Genomic DNA, 24,609 nt, shown 5'->3' with positions numbered 1-24,609 from the left:
TGCTTTAAGAAAACAAGCAATTCAGATTTGTAATTGATGCCATTATTGTCTATCAAGTACAAGCATTTCTGCCAAAAAGAAACTAGAGAATATTCATGGGCTGGAATCATGATCAAAAATTAAAACCTTTCCTGAAAGAGGCCTGCTTTTATTCTGTGACTATTTATTCTTCCCACATCACATTTTAATAAGTGGTGAGCCTAGCAATAAACATACAATTTTAGAGCATACTTTCCCTACACTATAAGGAACACAAGACATCCTGTATTCCTAAAGGCATATGGCACAATTTATGTTGATCAGGTAAATCAAAACCAAAATAGAGTGTCTACTTGCTCCTACAGTAAAACTTAAACCATATATTAGCTCAGAGGCTCATCCTGAGCAATGCTCAGCACCTTCAACTATCATTGACTTCGTCTGGAACGAGGAGTAAGAACATTCCTTGAAAACTAAAGAGGAAAAATAACCCACTACAGGGACATTTCATTCAAAATTGATTTTTTACAGAAGATGAAGGATGGTCTTGTGGTTATGGTGGTGGACTGGAACTCAGGATATCTGGGTTTAATTCCTGGTTCTTCCACAAAATCCCAGTGTGACTGAAGGCAAATTACTGAATCTCTTTCTGCCTTGATCCGCGCATCTATAAATTGGAGATAATATGTTTTACTGTCTCCCACCCTTTGTCTGTCTTATCTATTTACGTTGTAAGGTCTGTGGAGCAGGGATTGTCTTTAACTATGGGTATGTGCAGCACCTATCACAATGAGGCCCAATCTTTGTTGGGGCCTCTCGGCACAAATGCAAAACAAATATATAACAACTGTTTTCTGTTGAAGTTTAGTACCATTTTTCACCATACAACCCACTTGATCTATATTCTGTTTTCTCATTTGCTAAGAAAATAAAATACAATTAAATAAAACAAGAAACACTAAAGAACAGGCAGAGGCTTGCAACTCAGACTGGTAAGTATCCTCCCAGCCTTATTCACCATTACAAATGAAACCAAAACCACAGAAAGAGCAGCTTTTGACCACACGCATGTATTTGGAAATGTATCTTACTCCTAAGCATATAGGTTTGGAGAATAACCTAGCTGGGTTACTGTACATTTATCTCAATTAGACTGAAATGTGGTTGGTAAAGATGATGATGAGAGAAATGTTTAAGAGTAAAGCAGCTTCTAAGCACATACAGTAGAATGCTCTTAAATCAATGATAATACAGTATACTCTGATGGTGCTTGATATGAAGAGCATATTAAGGATGCCGCTGAGGAATGCTATCTGTTTGAGAAAGAAATAATACAGAGCACAAGGCAAGAAACTAAAATAATTGACATCCTGAATATCTGCCAACTGTCCCAGTTTGGCTAGGGCTGCCCTGAATTTTAAACACACGCAGTCCCAGGTGTCTGCAGTGCTGGCTGAAGTTTTTGGCAGCTAATCCAGCAATTTAAAAACAATGTTGGCTTCCCATCACTAGCGGCCACTGTGGGGAGCAGGCAGGAGGTTCCTGGCTGCCTCCACTGCCCTTTTTCTTTCCTTGGCCATTCCACTGGAAGCTAAGTAAGCAGCAGAGAATGCAGCCAGAGGAACAGACCGCAGCTGCCTCCTCCTCCCACCCCATACCAACAGCATAGCCTCAGACACCCTTAATGTGAGTGATGGCAGAGGCATGATTAGGAAGATATAGGGAAAGGAGCCCATTCCTACTCCCCCAGGGTCACTATCTCAGGACTGAAGATGAGATGCACTTGGGAGAAGAGGACCCAGAGATAGTGGGTGCAAGTCATCCAAAACATGGGAAGAACAGAGACATAGAATCAGAGGAGATACAGGGACATAATGCGGGCTCTCTTAGGAGAGATCAATGTGTGAGGAAAAGGACTTGGAGACAAAGGATGGAGGAAGGGGATACCAACAGATGTAGGGAAAGAGGTCACATGAAAACGGGGACAGATGATTCACAGGGGCAGGGCCGGCACTTCCATTAGGAGACCCTAGGCGGTCTCCTAGGGCGGCAGGATTTGGGGGGCGGCATTTTGCTGCCCTTGGCAGAAATTCTGCAGCGGGGGGTCCTTCCGCTCTGGGTCTTCGGCGGAAATTCGGTGGCGGGTCATTCACTCATTCCGGGACCCGCCACCGAAGTGCCCCGAAGACGCGGAGCGGAAGGACCCCCACCGCCGAATGCTCAGAGGAGGAGCGCTGCCGCCTAGGGCGGCAAAAACCCTGGCGCCGCTCCTGCACAGGAGTAGGTGTATTGGGACAGAGAGATGGGAAACACAGATGGTATAGATTACCACTAAAGTAACACGGGGTAGGGGAAAGAGCCCTCAGACACACACCCCTCAACTGGACAGAATGAGGAGAAAACCCCTATGTCACCTTATCTCAAGAAAGTGGCAGATAAATCCTCCAATGGTGATGGAAGAGAAAATGGGCCTGCCATTTTCCCCTTAAGGTGCTATGGGTGAGGAGGCCACTTCCTCTACCTAAGAATTCAGCTGCAGGTAGGGGGCACAAATTGGGTGCAGAAGGTTGTTTTGGGACTGCATATTGTTATGGTTCCATAGGTTTGTGCATCTTAACTTCTGGATCATTTTCTCCACCTCTCTTCTCATGCCCTCAGTGGCTCCTTGCCCTTATCTCCAGGAGCTCCTTTATCTATACCTTTCAACAGTGTATAACTACATGACCCATAAGTACTGGATGGTCTAGCTCCATATCTTCAGCCATGGTGGATGAAACTTACTGTCAGCAGGAAGGAGCCAAACTAAGGAGGAGATGGAATTCAGCACTGAAGTAACAACTTGACTGTGTATCTGTGGGTGAAATCAGGTAGGGTTAGTAAGCATGCTAACTAAGAGCTGTCACAGTGTTCCCTACTCTGCAAGGCCAGGTTAAAATAAAAAAAGAGAGACTCTTAGCCATCTGGATTTGGTGCTTCACTGATAAGAGGAGAGTAAGTGGGGAAATGGCTTTGAGAGAAAGAGGAAAGAGAAAGCCAAGTGTGAATTATGGGAAAGATATTCCCTTCTTCCTACATTCACGGAACTCTCTTTGATACTAACAGGAGTGCCTCCCATAGATGGAGAGCAGAATATTGGATTTAAGATCTGTTTAGATTAGCAAAGCAGAATTTTGCCGCAAATCTGGTGTCTGGGGAGAGGCAGGAGTTACCATATCATGGACAACCTCTGGACAAGCAATCAGAAAAAAACAGCATCTGCCTTTCATGTTGGTTCCAACATCACAGTGGAAAAGTAGGCTAAAGAACATTGGAAGACCTCAAACCAGGATTTAGGTATAGTTCTATGATGTAAGCTAACCTAGGCCTCAAGGGTCATTTGGTCAGATATATTACTGGCTTTCTATTCATGACCAGACTAGGAAAAGTAATGGATTCTTACCTTTCTGCCATAGAGGTTGACCATGCCTCAATTTGCTTTCTGGTGCTTGTATCCACTGATGAATGTTAAGCTCCAAATACAAAACAACACATCCTTGTCCCTCCCTGGGTTACAGCTTTCGCCCTTGTTGACACAGGGCTAATACTAATAGAGCTGGTCAGGAAGTGGCTTTTCTCCCCAATGGAAAATTTCAACTTTTCATAAAAAAACAGACCTAAAACTTTTGATTTGGAAATTTTAGATTGAAACAAAATGTTTTGACATTCCTGAATCAAAATATTTTGTTTCAGTTTGTGGAACTGAATTGAAATATTTCATTTCAGCTCAGTTCAATATTTAACCGCATCCTCTTGAACTGCCCTGGTTCCTAATGCTGCATTCTCCTCTGTGAGCTGGGCTCCCTGGCCAGGACTAAATTACCTCTTCTTCTCTATCCTGCCTCTTTACAGATCTTTTCCACACACATCCCTGGGCTAAATGATTCCCCATTTCACTTGTTAGTGAGCCCCACTCAGTCAGGGAAGGCTGATATATTTTCTGGCATTTCTTCTCAGTAAGCCTTGCAGTATTCTACAATTCTCAGAGTTCCTCTGACAGCCACATCTCCCAGAATTATTTTGTTCAATACTGAAAAGGGGCTGAGAAACTCTTAGTCTGTAACCTCCCTTAAAGGTCAGTAAATACTATGTTACAGGAATCTCAATATAGGTCTGAAGGTTGCTCTACATAGGGAAGTTTTAGGTTTGCAGGAACTGGACCAACTTTAGAATGGTCAGAACTTGTTTAGAAGCAATCAACTGTTCTGAACTGGAGGAGCAATGACATACTAATATGAGAGATGAGACTTATAGGACAACAAGTATAAATTAACTCATGAATGAAAGATAAAATCTTATCAATCAAGTCACAAACTCTAGGAGAGGTACCAAAAATGAATGGGGCAGAGTCAACTTGAGATGTTGCCAGTTTCTGCCAACATAAGCCAAGATGTAGAGCCCCTGAAACAGAAAGTTTTGACACAGGGATAAGGTCAGGGGAGCAGAACACAGACTACTATAGAGACCGGCAGAGATCAAAAAGTGGGAAACGCTGGCTAGAAGAGGACGTGGCTAGGGGATGTGCTGATTCAAAGCATTCTGTCAGCATTATCTGCTGGTGCAGGGCTCACATGAGTGCTTGTTCATCCACACAAAACACCTATTAGCCAATACCACCTGCCCTCTTTTGGATTGAATCACCTCTGGTATGTAGGCGGCCAGCAGAGAAGTATAATTCTGGTGAATCTGAAAAGTAGTTTTTGCAAAATGTAAACTTTGAATAAAGAAATTCTGCCTACATTTCTTTAGTGCCCAGCCTCTGCTTAATTTATTTATCTACATACTGTCTCACTCTACACATTCTTTTAAGTCCTGTTACTGATTGGTGGAGTTTTCTACAATCAGAGACAATATTACAAGCCATTCCAGCACAATTTAGATTATTTTGATCTTATGGTCTTCAGCAAGCAAAGTGAAAGTGGTATCACTGGAACATGAACTACAAAGTTGGACAAATAATATAAAAAGGTATTTACGGACATGGGTTTGAATGAAAACCATGGGTTAAATCATTTCCTCCATTGACTTTCAGTGGGGCCAGGATTGCACCTTATGAATTCACTCCAACAACTGCATTCCCTTTCTATGCACATACATAGGAATAAATTGTAAGATTTCCAGGGAAAGAGTGTGTTGTGAATACATTTGTACAAATATTTGGCGTGAGTATTAACACCATAAGTGTTCACGTGATCAACCTAAAAGCTCCTAAAAAGGCTTGGGAGTCAGCCAGTCAGGAAGCTGCGATAACAACATGTGACTTGGGTGACTAATCATACAGAACAAACAACATATGGCATAATGAGCATAATTGACGCAAGTCACACGTAATAATTCAGGAGCCGTCTCTGACCTGAAATGTGTCTGCATAAACTATGAGCTGAACAGTTTCAAATAATGCACAAACAAATAAACTACTTGTTGCAAATAGTTTCCTAGGTTTAATTATGTTCCCACCCAACCAAAAAAAGAAACAACATATCTTCACACATTTTTTCCGCCCAATACTTTTTTTGAAAAAAGAGGGAAATACTCTTTTTTGGTCAGACCAACCTGACTATAGCTGGAAACGTCGAACTATATCACGTCCACAAAACATTCCAAGATGTGCAAGCACAGCAGAATCAAGTGAGGAAGGTGGAACATATAGGGAGCACTGAATTAATTTCTGCAGCAGTATTCATAGCCAGCCCTGGCAATGTAATAATGTGAGAAAGCCAACAGCAGTGTATTCATAGCCAGGCCTGGCAATGTAATAATGTGAGAAAGCCAACAGCAGTGTCAAAAGTCTCTAACAATCGGGTGCAGTGTACATGAAGGTCATGGAGGAAACAGCTGGATGGCAGAGTGACCTACTGTGTTGACATGTGAAAATCCAGATTTATCTTGGAAATCTTAGCACTTATAGCAACTGAATATACAATGGAGATTATATATGTCAATCTCAGCGTCTTCCAGACACGACAAGAGAAGTTAGTGATCACCAGTGTTGCATTTGAAATGCCCTAAAAAGCAATGTTGAGCCTAGAATACAGCAGCCAAGGACAAATGTTAACCAGATGATTAATTCATATATTCCATTGTCTTTTACAGATATACATTCAACATTTTTTCCCTCAAAAATCAGTTGCCACATATCCAATTATATACCGTAAGCACACAAACTGTATACTGTATAAGCAGATTTCTCTCTCTCATTTGGAAACTTTGACTAGGTATTCATTACACTTTAAGTAAAAGACCTTTTATCTGATCACTGTTATAATGGAAACATTCTTAAAGTACAGCACTGTATACCACAGAGCCATGTAGGAATATCATATGTTTGATTAATATGTTTGCTAACCAAGAAAATCAACCAAAGTACTATTGAGAACAGCACTCGAAAGTGGTCAAACTTTGGGACAGTGCCATCAGTAATGTGGAATTTACATCTGCCCAAAGCAAACCTGAAGGGACATTAACCCTAATAACTCACTGAAAACATGTGCTTAGCTGCACATTTTAGCTAATGTGACTGAGGGTAGCCAAGGGAAGAGTGGGAGGCAGGGAGGAGTGGATCTCCCACTCAGCAATGTGAGAAAACATCATTCAATAATTTGAGGCTGGAATTTTGGTGTTTATTAGCAATGAGAACCTAAAGGTAGTTTTACTAACCACCACCACCACCACCATCATCTACCTGTGCCCCAAAATATTTTGACAAAATGACCTCCCAAGACTGATTTAAAATATGAATGGAAAATATATAGGGCTTTTGTTTTCAGGGTTTATTAATTTCATTTTTTCAGGGTTTATATTTTTTAGCAATTTTTGAGGTTAATATAGATGTCCAAAAGTCATGGGTTTTTGCGGTTCTCTCTTTGTATATACTGTTAGGAGTAATGTATATTTTATACGTTACTAGCTACAGTAGTATATATACTATAATGAACAATCTCTCTGTCATATTCCCTAGTGTGCTTTAACATAGCACTGTTTCAAAAAGCACTATGTTAAAGCACACTAGGTAACCTTTAGTGCACACCAGCAGGGTCTACGTGGACCAATTAATGCACAACATGTGAGTGCACTTTAAAAATCCCACCCCTATAGTCTGCATTACTGCTCCTTGTAGAGGAGCCTTAGCTACAATTAACCATTTCTGGTGTTTTTCCAGCGCTCAATGAATAAGCAACATTTTCTTTTTCTGTTTTTTTCTTTGGGTGGGGGAGTATTGGGAGTATTTTATTGGTGTTTATAAGTTTAAACAGAAAACTAGAAAGCTTACAAATATACCACAAGGTATAGAATAAAACAAACATGGGCCATATTTTCAAACTGGGGTGTGTAATGTTAGATTCTGAAAATCCTTATTTAGGCACCTAAATGAAACTGGTCTGATTTTCAGACGTGCTGATCGCTCACATTTCCCACTGACTTCAACAGCTTTTCTCTCTAGTGTCCCCTGATTTCATCAGGAGCTTCAGGCACTCAGTGGACACTATAAAAAAACTGCAGAAGTCAGTGTGAAATTTGAGTGCTCAGCACTTCGGAGCATCCGGCTAGTTTTATTTAGGTGCCCAATTAAGGATTTTGGAACCTAACTTTAGACTCAGTGTGACCATGTTGGCCTTAGCCTTTAAGGGCCAGATGTTCAAAAGGCTCAACACCTAGCAGCTTTCACTGAGAACTCAGGGAACTATTGTGCGCTGAGCTCTTTTGAAAATTTGGCCCTAGAAACATAAGAATTGTCATACTGGATCAGACCTAGTATGTCTCCAATAGTGCTCAGCACCAGATTCTTCAGAGGGAGAGGCAAGGACCCCATAGCAGGCAGATGTGAGATAATCTGCCCCTGTGAAGCTCTCATAGGGTAACCAGACAGCAAGTGTGAAAAATCGGGACGGGGTAGGGGGTAATAGGCACCTATATAAGACAAAGTCCCAAATATCAGGACTGTCCCTATAAAAATCGGGACATCTGGTCACCCTAAGCTCTCATCCTAACCCCTCAGTGATTGGTTTAAACCCAGAAGCATGAGGTTTTATATCCCTTCCAAAACATTTGTTGACATTAACTATTATAACTAAGTGGCTGTTTTAACTTGCATGTTATTTTCTGAAAATAATAACCTTCAGAACTGAAACACTACCCCCATGGTAAGCCATGAAAGCAAACATTAAAGAAAACATTCTTTACACTTCCTCAGTTTATCTAAAACTACTAAGCAGGAAGCTATACATTTTAAAGCATATCTGATGAACATCATTTTAGTGTGTCAAAAGGCTTTACTAATAGTAATCTTCACATTGCAATCATTTGATGAAAAATGAAGCTGTTCCTGTTCACCAACAGGTAGGAATAATAATTCTCTGAATTTCCATAGAGCTTTTCTATAAAGCAACTGCCCGCTTGTGTGAGGGGCAATGCTGGGTGCTACAGAGAACCCTATGACAGTTAGAAACTGAAGCACAGAGAAATTAGGGACATGCCCAAGATCCCACAGGAAGTCTGTGGCAGAGCTGGGAACAGAAATGAAATCTTTAGATTCCCAGTCCTGTGCTTTAGGCACAAAATCCTGCTTCTCAAGGCACAGCACTCTCAAACTAAGATAACAAAGTGCATACATTGTGTGTCTGCTACCACTGCAATAGCTATGATGATGTGCAAGTTTCCTTAAAATAAAAATGAAGCCATTATAGAAATTGGTTTAATCACAGTGAGGAAATCAGGAATCAGCAGTACTGATAAAGAAAGGGAAAGTAAGCATACAAACACTGCTTGCTCTATTCAGTTACATTACATATTAATCCCTGGAACATGGTAGGTGAAGGAGCCACAAAACTACACACTACTGACAAGAAGGGATTCAACGGTATTGCTGTCCCCAAAACATAATATATTTTAAACAACTGCAATGAGATTAGGAATGACTAAAGACAAACATCTTAAAGTCTTAAAATCATGGCATCTGCCCCCAGACAAACATGTTTCATTTTGTTTTACATCACAATGAAATCAGAGCAGGTTAAAGCTATCTGGAATGGGGGCAGACAAGATAAGGCTATTTTAAAGAAGTGAAAAAACCAGGTAACTTTTCATTAAGGATCTGTTTTTCTGGTTCAAAGTTTCTGCAGCAAGTCTAGCCAGATCTTTTGAAAATTGGACAGAACAATCAATGGGTTGTTTTTATTTTAAAGGCATCTCCCCTGGGGAGTAAGTGTGGGTGTGGGAGCCCTTTTTAACATTATAATATAACATGAAGCTGCCAAGTTTCAATATTTTCTTAAGCACTGTCATGTGATAGTTCTACTTATCTGGGTCTCAGCATGATTTTTATCACTGTGTGATATGACTCACCCTTACCAGAAGCTTGTCATGAAGGATCACTCCATTAGATATCATAAAATGTACATTTTAAAAAAGAATATATATTCAAACTCCAACAATCGGCTAAACACAGTTACTATACATGTTAGTATATTGGCTATAGAAAGTTATCATTTACATAAACTAGTTCTTATTTTACACATGCGCTCCACGTCCACCAGGCTATTTGCTAAAGGCAGATATCAGACTTTGCATAAGTAAACCAACATTTTAAGAGTTCAATCTGCAGGTAAAGTTCAGAACTAACCTTACTATCCTCTGTCTCCTTGGTTTTTCCTTGAAGTGTTTTCTTCTCTCCAAAATCACAGGTTGACTTTAATGTAAGCTGACAAGAAAGCATTGAGCTCTCTGCCCCAGTAAGCTCCAAAGACTTTGATGAATACTGCTGTGACCCAGTCGTGCCAAGATTTGGTATCGGAAGGGCAGTATGAACAGGCTTTGACCCTACAGCTGGTTGTCTTAGCTTTGAGGCAACCCCAAGTACAGGCATGGCTTCTATAAAAGTATCTTCTTTCTGCCAAAGAAAATGCTTCTGACCTCAGTCTGGTAGACTCCAGCTTCAGTAATTCCAGAACAAATACTTTAAACAAAAGTAGCAGTCATCTTTAAAACAATACTACAACTTTCATGAAGAGGCAAAACTTTCCTTCATCTCTGTCTCTCTCTCACACACACACACTGCTTAGACAGTGGCTGTGTAAGACTAAACACTCCTTTGGGGCGTGAACTTTTCTTGAAGGTAACTGACACAAAGCTGCCTGTCTGGGAGTAAAAAGCTCATAAATTTGCTTTTTCTTCTCTCTACAGCATTCCCATTCTGTGCATTAAGTGAATGGAAAGGGGGGGTAGTAGAGAGGAGGGGGCAGAAAAAGAAGAAATCTCCTTGTACTCCAACTGTCAAAACAGCACTGAGACCACAACACTGGAAACACAGACCTCTTCCTGACTACATAAATAACCAGCCCACATCTTAAAAAAAACAAAAACTTAAAAAAAAAATTGAACCTGAGTGGCAGCCAAAGCAAACAGCTGTTGGAAGAGTTTTTAGCCCGGAAATAATCTCTGAGATGAAGCTGTTTGTCTGATTCCTGCCTATTTTTCATCGCTGACAGCCATGAGCTACGTTGTTTCATTCCCTGTTCATCCCGTGAAATCAGGTTAAAATCGTGCAAGAGCGTGGCTAGCAACAGACGCTGAATCATAGCATGGGTAACGTCTGCCTCTGCTGTAAAAAATCCATACAAGAACAAAGGGCAGGATATAGGAACATCACAAGCATTGTTACAAGGTTTAGTCAACATATTTCAGTTTTTTTTGTTTACATCATCTATTCAATTAACACTTCCCATTCTAAAAATGTTTAAAGCTCCATAAAATCCATGTCTAAAGTGTACTCTCAGTCCATTATTTGTAAAAATACTCTATCTAACAATATCAAATCCTTTACACTTAGGAATGCTCACCACACAGAACAAGCTACAAAATCAGTCACAGTGGACTCTACATGTTGATAAGAAGGGACATACAATATTACTGTATGCCCTGGTCAAATCTAGGTGTAGACAGAACTTAGCCTGGAAATCAATTATGGACACAGATTCATATCCACCATTGTCCATTAAAACACTCCTGGGGCAGGAAGCACCATCTATTCTTTCTCAAAGTATGGGGAATTCTATGCACATTACTCAGAATAAAAGAATAACAGGCATAAATTCCCTCAAGCATCCATAGCAGGTGAGCCCCCTGAAAGTGTGACTAAGTGTGCTGAAAAAAGCATCTGAGTAAAAATGGTACCATCTGACTCAAACTCCTCATGAGTCATATTTGTTGACATTATGGACAAAAAAAATGTCTGCTAATTTTTATTACTCTTTCTCTCTCCAGAACTGACACTGTTATGGGAGGATGACCAGGATGCTATCCTGGCTCTAACACTGAAATCAGAATTATTAACAAAGTCCCAACTGCAGAATATTTATTACTAGTAATGATACTTAAGTCAGAAAAAAGACAGTTTGACTTTCAGATCTCAGGTTACATTTGTAGTAGTGACAGTTAGAAAAGACATTTAAATTTTTTTAAATTCAACAAATTAGAAAGAGAATAAATGTGGACTCTTACACTGCTCTTTTAGAGTTACTTTTCAGAATACAACTGCACTTTATTTACACAGAAATATTTTCAATTTTTTTCTTCATTTACACAACACTAGAATGATAAAATAGGGCAAAAAACTCTCAACTCTATCTCCTTCTTATAGCCGTCACCCCTCTATGTTGTAGCAGGAGACCGGGTGGGAATTCCAGGTGACCCAAGGGTCCTCCTAGGGAGCACATTTTGCAGTGGGTGGAACCCAACAAACCAAGCTCAGCTGGCTGATGCAGAGAACTGGCAAACCCATGGCAGTGCCCTCAATTTATCCCCTTTTGGGTGCTACCACCACCAAGAGTGCCAGCAGGTGGCTAACTGGGTAAATAGCATAAGACAATTTCCTTCTTTGCATCCGACAGGGTCTGATACAGTTGTGTTGCAGAGAACATACTGGAAATGGGGTGTACATTTTTAACGGTGAGAGTAATTAACCATTGGAACAATTTACCAAGGGTCACGGTGGATTCTCCCACACTGACAATTTTTAAATCAACATTGGATTTTTTCTAGGGCTGTCGATTAATCACAGTTAGCTCACTCGATTAACTCAAAAAAATTAATTGTGATTAAAAAAATTAATCGCACTGTTAAACAATAGAATACCAATTGAAATTTCTTAAGTATTTTGGATGTTTTTCTACTTTTTCAAATATATTGATTTCTATTATAACACAGAATAAAAAATGTACAGTGCTCACATAATATTATTATTTTTGATTACAAATATTTGCACTGTAAAAATGATAAACAAAAGAAATAGTATTTTTCAATTCACCTCATACAGATGCAATCTCTTTATCGTGAAAGTGTAAATTACAAATGTAGATTTCTTTGTTACATAACTGCACTCAAAAACAAAATAAGGTAAAACTTTAGCGCCTACAAGTCCACTCAGTCCTACTTTTTGTTCAGTCAATCGCTAAGATAAACAAGTTTGTTTACATTTACGGGAGATACTGCTGCCAGCTTCTTATTTACAATGTCACCTGAAAGTGAGAACAGGTGTCCGCATATCACTTTCGTAGCCAGCGTTGCAAGGTATTTATGTGCCAGATGCTAAACATTTATATGCCCCTTCATGCTTCGGCCACCATTCTAGAGGACATGCTTCCATGCTGATGATGCTTGTTAAAAAAAGAATGCATTAATTAAATTTGTGACTGAACTCCTTGGGGGAGAACTGTATGTCTCCTGTTCTGTTTTATCCTCATTCTGCCATGTATTTCATGTTATAGCAGTCTCGGATGATGACCCAGCACGTTCGTTTTAAAAACAGTTTCGCAGCAGATTTGACAAAACGCAAAAAAGGTACCAATGTGAGATTTCTAAAAATAGCTACAGCATTTGACCCAACGTTTAAGAATCTGAAGTGCCGTCCAAAATCTGAGAGGGACGAGGTGTGGAGCATGCTTTTGGAAGTCTTAAAAGAGCAACACTCCGATGCAAAAACTACAGAACCCGAACCATCAAAAAAGAAAATGAACATGCGTCGGTCTGCTCTGCTTTGGATTGTTACCAAGCAGAATCTGTCATCAGGGTGGTTGGAGCATGAAAGGACATATGACTCTTTAGCACATCTGGCACGTAAATATCTTGCGATGCTGGCTACAACTGTGCCATGAGAATGCCTGTTCTCACTTTCAGGTGACATTGTAAACAAGACGTGGGCAGCATTATCTCCTGCAAATTGCAACCAAACTTGTTTGTCTGAGCAATTGACTGAAGTAGGACTGAGTGTAGGATCTGAAGTTTTACATTGTTTTATTTTTGAATGCTGTTATATTTTTGTACATAATTCTACATCTGTAAGTTCAACTTTCATGATAAAGAGATTGCACTACAGTACTTGTATTAGGTGAATTGAAATATACTAGTTCTTTTTTTTTTTTACAGTGCAAATATTTGTGATAAAAAAATATAAAGTGAGCACCATACACGTATTCTGTGTTATAATTGAAATCAATATTTGAAAATGTAGAAAACATCCAAAAATATTTAAATAAATGGTATTCTATAATTGTTTAACAGTGCAATTAATCACAATTAATATTTTTAATTGTGATTAATTTTTGTAATTACTTGACAGCCCTAATGTTTTTCCCTAAAAGATGTGTTCTAGGAATGATTTTGGGGAAGTTCTATGACCTGTGTTATATAAGAGGTCAGATAAGATGATCACAGTGGTCCATTCTGGCCTTGGAATCTATGAATCTATACACTGCACCTCTCTGCTACAAGCAAGGGTGCTAGCAGAGTGTAATGTTCCAAGTCCTTGCATACAGCACAAAGGAGGAAGGCTCCTTGTGCTGTCTATTGTCGTCCTGCAACATTATAAAGGGAATGTACATGTCAGGATTTGGGGATCTTTATACACAACTGTTTCAGTTAAAGCTGTAGACAAATAGACATGTGCGATCTGCCATTTTGCTGTTGTGAGGCAGAAAATTCTGATGGGATTTTCAGAGCTTGGACTAAAGCACGGGGTGACAGGTTCCACCCCAAGGCTTGAAGATGAAAAACCTGCTGACAAGACTAATGGACAATGAATGAGACAAAGAATTGACTAGAATAATAGGATACTCTCTTAAAACAGCACATAACTACAATACATTCTTTCTTAAAATTATAACATTGAGAAGTAAATAAACTGAGTTACATATTTTGGCAATCTTGCTATTCCTCTCCTCAGGATGGTCATAGTGCCTGCACTCTCTTTCCGCAACCCACTTGCTTGACACAAAAACCCTAAAAGTAATCAGTAAGCAACCTACTACTATCTAAAAAAAAAAAAGTAATCAGTAAAGTATAACTCACAGGCTTTAGAGGTAATGATCAGTACCAGTAATAGGTTATTATTTCGAAGTTTGTTTTAATTACATTATTGTTATTATTATTTTGCTGCTGCCTAACTGCCTCAATCGGATTAAGGGCTCCACTGTGCTAGGTGCTTTACAAACAGAATAAAACCTTGAAAGGTTTATAATCTAATAAAGACAACATACAGCAAGTGGGTGTAGAACAATTTGAAGAAATGAGGAAAGAAGACTGAGTAAAAGCTATGTAAACAGCTATGTAGGCCCGCTATGTAGACAGCAAGATAGTTACAAGTCAGTTCATTTTTTTAAAATTCTAGATCAGAGATAAACAAGCAAGCAAATAAGATAAATATCTGAAGTCCCTACTGGCCATCTTCCTAGCTGCTATTCTTGACAGCTTCCTATAGACTTCACAGTGGATGTGGGCCTTTAGAAGAGATACGAAAGAATAAAGAGTAGGGCCTGGTCTACACTAGGCGTTTATGTCGAATTTAGTGCCGTTACATCGAATAAACCCTGCACCCGTCCACACCACGATGCTATTTAGTTCGATATAGAGGTCTCTTAAATTTGACTTCTGTACTCCTCCCCAACGAGGGGAGTAGCGCTAAATTCGACATGGCCATATCGAATTAGGCTAGGTGTGGATGGAAATCGACGCTAATAGCTCCGGGAGCTATCCCACAGTGCACCACTCTGTTGACGCTCTGGACAGCAGTCCGAGCTCGGATGCTCTGACCAGCCACACAGGAAAAGCCCCGGGAAAATTTGAATTCCCTTTCCTGTCTGGGCAGTTTGAATCTCATTTCCTGTTTGGACATCGTGGCGAGCTCAGCAGCACTGGCAACGATGCAGAGCTCTCCAGCAGAGATGGCCGTGCAATCGCAGACTAGAAAGAGGGCCCCAGCATGGACTGATCAGGAAGTCTTGGATCTCATCGCTGTGTGGGGAGATGAGTCCGTGCTTTCCGAGCTGCGCTCCAAAAGACGGAATGCAAAGATCTATGAGAAGATCTCTAAAGCCATGGCAGAGAGAGGATACAGCCGGGATGCAACGCAGTGCCGCGTGAAAATCAAGAGGCTGAGACAAGGCTACCAGAAGACCAAAGAGGCAAACGGACGCTCCGGAGCCCAGCCCCACACATCCCATTTCTACGAGGCACTGCATTCCATCCTTGGTGTGGGCGCCACCACTACCCCACCAGTGACCGTCGACTCTGAGGATGGGATATTGTCCACGGCCGGTTCCTCAGACATCTTAGCGGACGGGGAAGATGAGGAAGGAGATGAGGAGGACGAGGCAGTCGACAGTGCTTCCAACGCTGATTTCCCCGACAGCCAGGATCTCTTCATCACCCTCACAGAGATCCCCTACCAACCGTCCCCAGCCGTTAACCAGGACACAGAATCAGGGGAAGGATCAGCCAGTAAGTGCTTTAAACCTCTAAACATTTATTTTTAACAGAACAGGAATTTTAACAAGACCAACAATGGGTTTCTCATGATTAGTTTGCCCTAGGCGCTTAATGTTTCAGTCCCTGGCAGTGCAACTATTAAAAACAAATCTAACAATGTCCGGTTTTGCATGATTGTTCTGCCCAAGCCGCTCTACTGTTTAGTCCCTGCCACTGCAGCTACAGTAAAATGCGGTCTACATGTCCGGGGATAGAGCAGAAATCCTCCTGGGACATCTCCACGAAGCTCTCCTGGAGGTAATTGGAAAGCCTTTGCATCAGGTTCCTGGGGAGAGCGGCCTTATTGGGTCCTCCGTAGTAGCTAACATTTCCACGCCAGGAGACCATCAGGTACTCAGGGATCATTGCCCTGCAGAGCATGGCGGCATACAGCCCTGGTCTTTGCAGGCTTTCCTGGAGCATTCTTTCTTTATCTCTGTCTGAGATCCTCATCAGGGTGATGTCGCTCATGGTGACCTGCTTTGAATTAGGTAGGGGAATGTTAGTATTGGGACTGCTTGCCCGTTCCTTTACAGAACTTTAACCGCCGGTTTACAGCCACGCGGTGGAGGCGGGAGAGGGGCGGCATACAGGGATTTTTCCCTGGGACAGCCGCGAGGGGGTGGGACAGGGGCAGAGTTGATGCTGGCCGGATTGCTGGCAGCAGGGACTAGCATTGCTTTCAATGTGAAAGGAGGCCAGTGCTACTATCAAAGTTTTAAGCAGCCACAAGTATACGGCTTACCATGTCTGCCTGCTACCCAAATTCCGGTGTCCTGCCCCGCTTCTCAAATTGGCAGTGCAAGACCCCAGGCACTGAATGCGAGGGCCGAAAATTTGACCTTGTCCTGAGTGCGCATGTGATAGGTACAGTGCATGGTCTTGTTCACAGAGAAAGACTATGTTCTTTGTTCACAACTACATTTATCTTTCTGAGGAATTCACTCCCTTTTTCCCATTCCCACAGCCACATCTGCGACTGTCTCCCAACCCAGCCTGGCATCACACACCCAGAGGCTAGCGCAGATTAGGCGGAGGAAGAAGAGGACGCGGGAGGACATGTTCTCAGAACTAATGGACTGCTCCCGAGCCCAGGCAGCACAGCAGACACAGTGGAGGGAGAACTTGTCCCAAATGCACCGGACACACATGGAACGTGAGGAGAGGTGGCGGCAGGAAGACCAGCAGGCGACTCAAACGCTGCTTGGACTTATGAGGGAGCAAACGGACACGCTCCGGCGCCTTGTTGATGTACTGCAGGAACGGAGGCAGGAGGACAGAGCCCCGCTGCAGTCTATCAGTAACCGCCCTCCCCCGCCACCAAGTCCCATACCCCCCTCACCCAAAGTACAAAGAAGGAGGGGCGGCAGAGTCCGTGAAAACTCTCACTCCACCCCTGCAGACTGCTCAAGCACCAGAAGGCTCTCATTCCCCCAAATTTGAAAAGTCCTTTCCTTCCCGCCTCACCCAAGCCCCCGTCCAAGTTGCACCCCCCAGTTTCATGTGTGGTTGTTAATAAAAAATACGTTTCTGTTCATTACTGTTTCCATCATGTTCTTTAGAGGAGAGTCTGTCTGAAGGGGGGTAGGGTGGTTGGTAATAGGACAGGACAGCAGCAGGGCACACACACAGTGCAGTCACTAGTTACCCTGGTCAGTCTGGGAGGTGGTTTTCATGTTCTGTGGGGGGGTGGGGGGTTGCTCTGTGACTTTGTGGCGGGGGAGGGCAGTTACAGATCTTATGCAGAGGCCCTTATCCTGGATCACAGAGCCACGCTGCAGGAGATCTGTAACCCTCCTCCCCCTGCCACAAAGTCACAGAGCCACCACATACACGCAGTCGCCATCAGGAGGGCTGGCAGGCTCCGTTGAAACAACCAGTCCACCACTGCGGAGCCTGTCATTCCTGCAGTTTAGAAGCGTCATTTGCATCACCACACTACACCCGCTCCCCACCACAGTCTGCGTCCCAGGTTTAAAACATTCCCGCGAAAACAGTAATAAAGAAAACGGTGTCCATTAACAAAATAGAAGTCATTTTATTTTTAAACGTGTGTTGGAAGGGGGTGAAGGGGGTATGTAACTGGAGAGGATAGTCAACATTGACTGGGTAGAGAAACGGGGGCAGGTTCAGCTTCTCTGTACACAAACTTAAAAGTCACAGGTTACCCTGCTCACTCTGGAACCTAGCTTTCAGAGCCTCCCGGATGCACAGCGCATCCCGCTGGGCTCTTCTAATCGCACGGCTGTCTGGCTGTGCGTAATCAGAAGCCAGGCTATTTGCCTCAACCTCCCACCCCGCCATAAAGGTCTCCCCCTTGCTCTCACAGAGATTGTGGAGCACACAGCAAGCTGCAATAACAATGGGGATATTGGTTTCGCTGAGATCACAGCGAGTCAGTAAGGTTCTCCATCTCCCCTTGAGACGGCCAAAAGCACACTCCACCACCATTCTGCACTTGCTCAGCCGGTAGTTGAAGAGTTCTTTTTCAGTGTCCAGGGCGCCAGTATAGGGCTTCATGAGCCAGGGCATTAGCGGGTAGGCTGGGTCCCCGAGGATCACTGTAGGCATCTCCACATCCCCAAGAGTTATTTTGTGGTCCGGGAAGTAAATACCTTCCTGCAGCCGTCTAAACAGACCAGAGTTCCTGAAAACGCGAGCGTCATGAACCTTGCCCGGCCATCCGACGTTGATGTTTGCAAAACGTCCCCGATGGTCCACCAGTGCTTGCAGCACCACTGAAAAGTAGCCCTTTCTGTTAATGTACTGGCTGGCCTGGTGGTCCGGTCCCAGGATAGGTATGTGAGTTCCATCTATAGCACCACCGCAGTTTGGGAATCCCATCGCGGCGAAGCCATCTATGATGGCCTGCGCGTTTCCCAGGGTCACTACCTTTGAGAGCAGTACCTCAACGATTGCGTTGGCTACTTGCATCACAACAATCCCCACGGTAGATTTGCCCACGCCAAAGTGGTTTGCGACTGACCGGTAGCTGTCTGGCGTTGCAAGCTTCCAGAGAGCTATGGCTACTCGCTTCTGGACAGTCAGGGCTGCTCGCATCCGGGTGTCATTGCGCTTCAGGGCAGGGGACAGCAACTCACAAAGTTCCATGAAAGTCCCCTTCCGCATGCGAAAGTTTCGCAGCCACTGTGATTCATCCCAGACCTGCAGCACTATGCGGTCCCACCAGTCCGTGCTTGTTTCCCGGGCCCAGAATCGCCATTCCTCAACATCCACATGACCCATTGTCACCGTGATGTCCTCGGCGCGGGGTCCCGTGCTTTCTGACAGGCCTGTGCTACTTTCAGACTTCAGGCCCTCACCGCGGTGCCGTAGCCTCCTCGCCCGATTTATCTGCATCTGCCTCTGGGAAAGGTGGATGATAAGCTGCGAGGCATTGACAACGGACACAACTGCAGCGATGGTCGCAGCGGGCTCCATGCTCGCAGTGCTGTGGCGTCCGCGCTGTCACTGACCAGAAAAATGCGCGAACTGATTTCCCGCCGGCGCTTTCAGGGAGGGAGGGAGGGCGGTAGTGACGGACGGATGACGACAGTTACCCAAAAGCACCCTCGACACATTTTTTTACCCAGAAGGCATTGGCGGCTCGACCCAGAATTCCAATGGGCAGCGGGGACTGCGGGAACTGTGGGATAGCTGCCCACAGTGCACCGCTTCCAATGTCGACGCTTCCCCCGTTAGTGTGGACTCACAAAGTCGAATTACTGTCCTTAGTGTGGACACACACGTTCGACTTTGCAATATCGATTCCACATATTCGATTTAAGTGAAATCGAACTACTCTCGTAGTGTAGACATACCCTAGGCTTTGCAGGCTTGCTGGAGGACGGTGTTACAGGTATACAGGCATAGGAGAAAGTGCTTGTGTGTAAAGTGGACAAATAGTTTATAGGTTTCAGAGTAGCAGCCGTGTTAGTCTGTATCCATAAAAAGAACAGGAGTACTTGTGGCAACTTAGAGACTAACAAATTTATTTGAGCATCAGCATGAATTTCTTCAAAGTTTTTTCTCTTACTTAATTGGCCTCTCAGAGTTGGTAAGACAACTCCCACCTTTTCATGCTCTCTGTATGTGTATCTATATCTCCTCAATATATGTTCCATTCTATGCATCTGAAGAAGTGGGCTGTAACCTACGAAAGCTTATGATCAAATAAATTTGTTAGTCTCTAAGGTGCCACAAGTACTCCTGTTCTTTTTGCAAATAGGTTATAGAAGCTAGCATTGCTGGTGGAGCTGAATGGGCAGGAGGCAACACAATAAGAAATGAAATGGTATGCGGGGCAGGGTTAGCTGGTGAAGGACTTTAAAAATAAGGAACAAAAGCTTGTATTTGACCAAGTTGAGAAAAGAGAGAGGAGGGATTCAAGAGGGGAGTGACATGGTTAGGCAATGGGCGAGAAAGACAGTCACAGAAGCAGTGCTCTGAATGGATCTGAGGGGAACAAAGTGAATGTCAGGAAAGACAGAGAGGGGAGGAGGTTGCCATAAACAAGAGAAGAGGTGAAAAAGGCTTGGATGAAAGATTTAGTGGTATGGACAGTGAGAAATAGACATATCTTAGAGATATTATGGAGAAAGAAGTGCCAGGACTTGAATACAGTCTGTATCTATGCATCTCATAACAGGAGTCAAAGATGACCCCAGGTTACGAAGCTGAGTGACATGACGGATGATAGTGTTGTCAACAAGATGGAGAAAGTGGTGAGTAGAGAGGACTATTCTTCGGTGAATTGTATAGTACTAAGCACATTAAACTTAACAAATAATAATTATTAACCATAACAATCTGTTTATACAGCAGTTGTCTAAAAGCACAAAATAACTAACAGGCTAATCACATAGTTACAGTTCATGTCAACCTCAAAATGGAATAGTGTACATATAGTATAAGCATCACCAGATCAGAGAATAGCTGTCATATCTACTTCTTTGAATAGCAGAGTAAACAAATGTGTGAAATCCAAGTAATCTCATCTGTAAACTCTAGTAACTTTTGGGGTAGATTTCCTATCCCACCCCTAAATAAAAGAGGGGGGGGGAAAGATTTCATGGATAAAACACATTTAAAAATCCAGTGTTTGCTATGACGTAGGAAATCCAGGTCCAGAAACAACATTTTCCCAGGTTGGTTTGTTAGGCCAAACTGTTAGGCATCATGCTTTTATACCCTCACAAAGGCTGATGACAGTGCAGTGTTGATGGAACAATCTGGAAAAGAGGCTGGTTGTAGGGTGATAGCAGTTGTTGCAAAAATATGCAAGACAGTGGGAGGGAGGTCATGAGATAATACAGAGGGGCAGATCCATGTTAAAATTAAGGAGATGAAAGCCTTACACTTCCTACAGGTTTGGTTTACATTTTATTCATTGCCATTGGAACATGCCCTTTATAGTACATAGGACAAATGAGAGGTGCTGCTCAGATGCGTGAATCTTGGGCAAAATATACAAATCATAGAGGGTCTTGGGGTCTGGGTGGCTGGTGCCTTTTCTTTTTGGACCTCAGCACACAGCAGGTATGCACCTAAAATCTCCAAATCATCATACTTTGGGAAAGCATCCTCGGAAATCTTTAAAAAGCAATAGCATTTATGCCAAAGCAGCAGATTCTGCAGTTTTTCAAAGATAGCGTGATACTTTAATAGAAAAAAACAGGACAAATTATATTAGGATTAAGATCTTGAACACAAAATGAACAGAAATAGTATATTATTATTTATATTACAGTGACACTCAAAATGTGCCAGGCCATGGGCTTTCTAAACATGTAGGAAGAGACAGTCCCTGCCCCACAGGACCTGCATTCTAACGGTGGACCTGATGCAACAGCAATAGGTGGGGAAATAGGAGGATGGGCAGATGAGGGCAATGAAAATTCAGTCACAGAGTTATATAACAGTGATATAGCTTGCTACAAAATACGTTCCCTGATATGTACAAAACTGCCCCCAAACCACTAAAATCCCTTTCCAAGGCAAAGTACCCCTTTCCTTATCCCCATCATTTGCTCATGCTATCCAACCCTCTCCACCACTATCCAATCCTCTTCTCCTCCCTGCTCAACCACTGGCAAGTCATCCTTCCAACATTCCACACCTCTGCCAGACAATCCACCACAGTACAAGACTCCAGCAGAAGTCTCCTTTCCCTCCATATAAATTCTGACATCAGACACTTCTAGGGCTGTGAAGGCTGCTCCTATTCTCCACCCCCAAACATTTGCCAAACTGGAATAAACAGCTGGCAATGTCTCTCAGACCACAGGAAAAGGCAAGGGGGAGGACACCTGCCCCAAGTGGTGCCAAGAGATTTACTTGATCCCGCTGCTGTCTAATCCGCGTTAGAGAAGTTGTTGCATGTTTCCAGGGTCAAAACAGCTAAATGTCTGGGGTTCAGAAGCTGTAAAGCTCTAGGTTGTGTTGCTCCCCGACTTTGCCCCACTAGTACAACAGCTCTGGCTATTGCTGGTACAATTGCTGGCTCCAAGTGGGCTAGTCCCACTCCTGAAAATGTTTTGAATATGTTAACTGTTTTGTGCATGCTGTTATAGCAAAAGCTCACCTTTTCCTCCTGCTATAAACAGCTGGATACATATAGCTGTGGGAAGCAATTTTAATATTTAAAAAAGGCAACAGATAATACTAATGTATTAAAAGTGTTACGATCATCACTTGTGTAATAAATCCAAGTAAACTGGGCTCAGATTTTTAAGTAGTGCCAAGTTGTGGTAATGAGTTGAGGATGAGTTAAACTCATGAAAAGCCTCTAGCTGGTGTGTAAAAAGAAGTCTGGTTAGTTAGACAATGATAAGATTCAATTGTTCAGTCTTTGAGTTAAAATGCTACGATGATAACAAAATAATCCTATTGTATTTCATTTTACAAAACAAATGTGGAGTAATTTTGCTAAACAAAGGGCAACATACAAAATGGATTGATTATTTGTAACAACCAGATCCTGTTTGCAATGATACTAAATTCAAAAGATTCGATTGTCTTCCATAACAGTCTGGGATCTAAAGTGATATACCATCTAAACCAAAGCTACAGCCACAGAAAAAGGTGCATCCTGCTTCCTAAAGGAAATCCTTCTGCTTTGTCAGTGTACTGGGAGGAGGAAATTTTTCAAGAGGGACATTTGTCATGCAGGGGTACTATGTTATCCTATGAGCAATTTGACCCTTAAGACACAACTGGGAGTTTTTGGTTTTATTACGTTAGTTGGTGTGAAGGAGAAAGGTCATAGCCTTTTCTTTCTTTATTCAGACTTTGGACCTTTTAACTGAGGATTTCAAAACCCTTTACACATAATTTAGCATCGCATCATCTCTGGGAAGTAGGTCAAATACTAAAATATTAATTTTTCAAGAGGAATCATCATAAGGATAAGTGACTTTCCCAAGGCTACATAGTGAGTCAATGGATTGGTGCCCTTTTGCTGGAGTGTTTCAGGCTTTCAAGTTAATAGAAACACACACAAGTTAAAATATTCCCATAACTGATCATTATTTCTCTGATGATGTGCACTTCATTTAATTATTTAAGTGTTTGGTCTAAAGTAATCAGAATTAAACACAATATGATTGGGAAACAAACAAAACTGCTGCAAGATTGAACCAGGGCTAATAGTAATTGCATACACACTGACCTATTGACTAGACCATATGGACAGCTGGTAAAGCTTAATGAAAGCAGAAGCTTCTCTTTTCAGGAGGAGGAAAAGAAAAAAAAATGGATCAACCATTTCTTCCTTACTAAGCAGATGGAGCAAATGATAAATGCTGAAAATTCAGAAACCTACTGGTATTGCAACTAGTGATGAGCAAACCTCAAGAGATCTTCGAAATTCAGTTCGGATTAGCTGGTCTGAATGATTATTCAAAACATATCCTAAATCTTGGTTCTTCCTTCCTTCTCTGCCGTCTTCCCCTTTGATTGCTCTTTGAGCCATTGTCTCACAGGTCTTTTGTCTGACCTTTAGCAGGCATACTGGCCTCTCTAACATCCTTTCCCGGACCTTCACCAAATATCCTCTACCCTACCCCTTATCCCTTTTCTGTCATTCCCAAATGGCTCTCTACCTATGAAAGGGTCTCTCAGTTCTTGCGTCATCTTTTCAGGGCTTTGCATGGCTGCTGATTTCAAAACTAGCTTACTGTAGATCAGAGATATCCTAGAATATATAACCCTATATAACATTTCTAGGCCTTAAGAGATTCTAACAAATTTCAGCTGAAATAGGAAGCTTCTTAAGAAGTCTGAAAAGGAAAGAAAGTCATCACGCATTCTTTTAAAACTTTAAAATAAGTTTGAATTTGATTTTGGACTGACGTTCAAACTTTTTATTCCCCCAATAAATGGTATGGTCCCTATTTCTTCCCCCATCATCACTGTTCCCAGGAAAGGTTTCCCTACATCAAAGATTGCTAATGAAAGTAACTATAAATCCTAAAAACACCTACCTCACTTATTTTGTAATACTAAGGAAATGTTTAAACTCTTAATTAGCTGGGCAAGAACCTAGTAATATCTAGAAGGTTAATCAAAGCAATGCTTTGTGTCAGCACGTGTGAACTATTCAGAATTTTGATCCAAATTTTCTTCACAAAATAAACTTACTGCGAAATTCTCTAATGAACTGTAAAAATGACCTATCACCTTAAAGGAATGGAGACTAAACAGGAATTTGTTGATTATCTGCCATCAAGTAGCTGGCAGAGTGGTAAACTCATGCTTTCATCTGTTGGAAAGGGAACCTTTGCTCCTAAGAATACTGGC

At 42.2% G+C, this 24,609-nt stretch overlaps 1 protein-coding gene across 1 annotated transcript in view; it reads right to left on the bottom strand.

Annotated features, from left to right (window-relative positions):
* NAV3 (neuron navigator 3) overlaps positions 1 to 23,782 on the bottom strand; it is a 382,361-nt gene extending 358,579 nt beyond the window's left edge. The window contains exon 1 of the mRNA XM_029910866.1: positions 23,633 to 23,782. Within this exon, the coding sequence (XP_029766726.1) occupies positions 23,633 to 23,782 (150 nt within the window). The remainder of the gene's footprint in view (positions 1 to 23,632) is intronic.
* Positions 23,783 to 24,609: the final 827 nt, after the last annotated feature.

The sequence above is a fragment of the Terrapene carolina genome, unplaced genomic scaffold (genome assembly GCF_002925995.2).
Source record: "Terrapene carolina triunguis isolate 2854851 unplaced genomic scaffold, T_m_triunguis-2.0 Scaffold68, whole genome shotgun sequence".
NCBI classification, from domain to species: domain Eukaryota; kingdom Metazoa; phylum Chordata; order Testudines; family Emydidae; genus Terrapene; species Terrapene triunguis.
The sequence above is the reverse complement of the archived record's forward strand: the minus strand, read 5'-3'. Positions and strand labels throughout refer to the sequence as shown.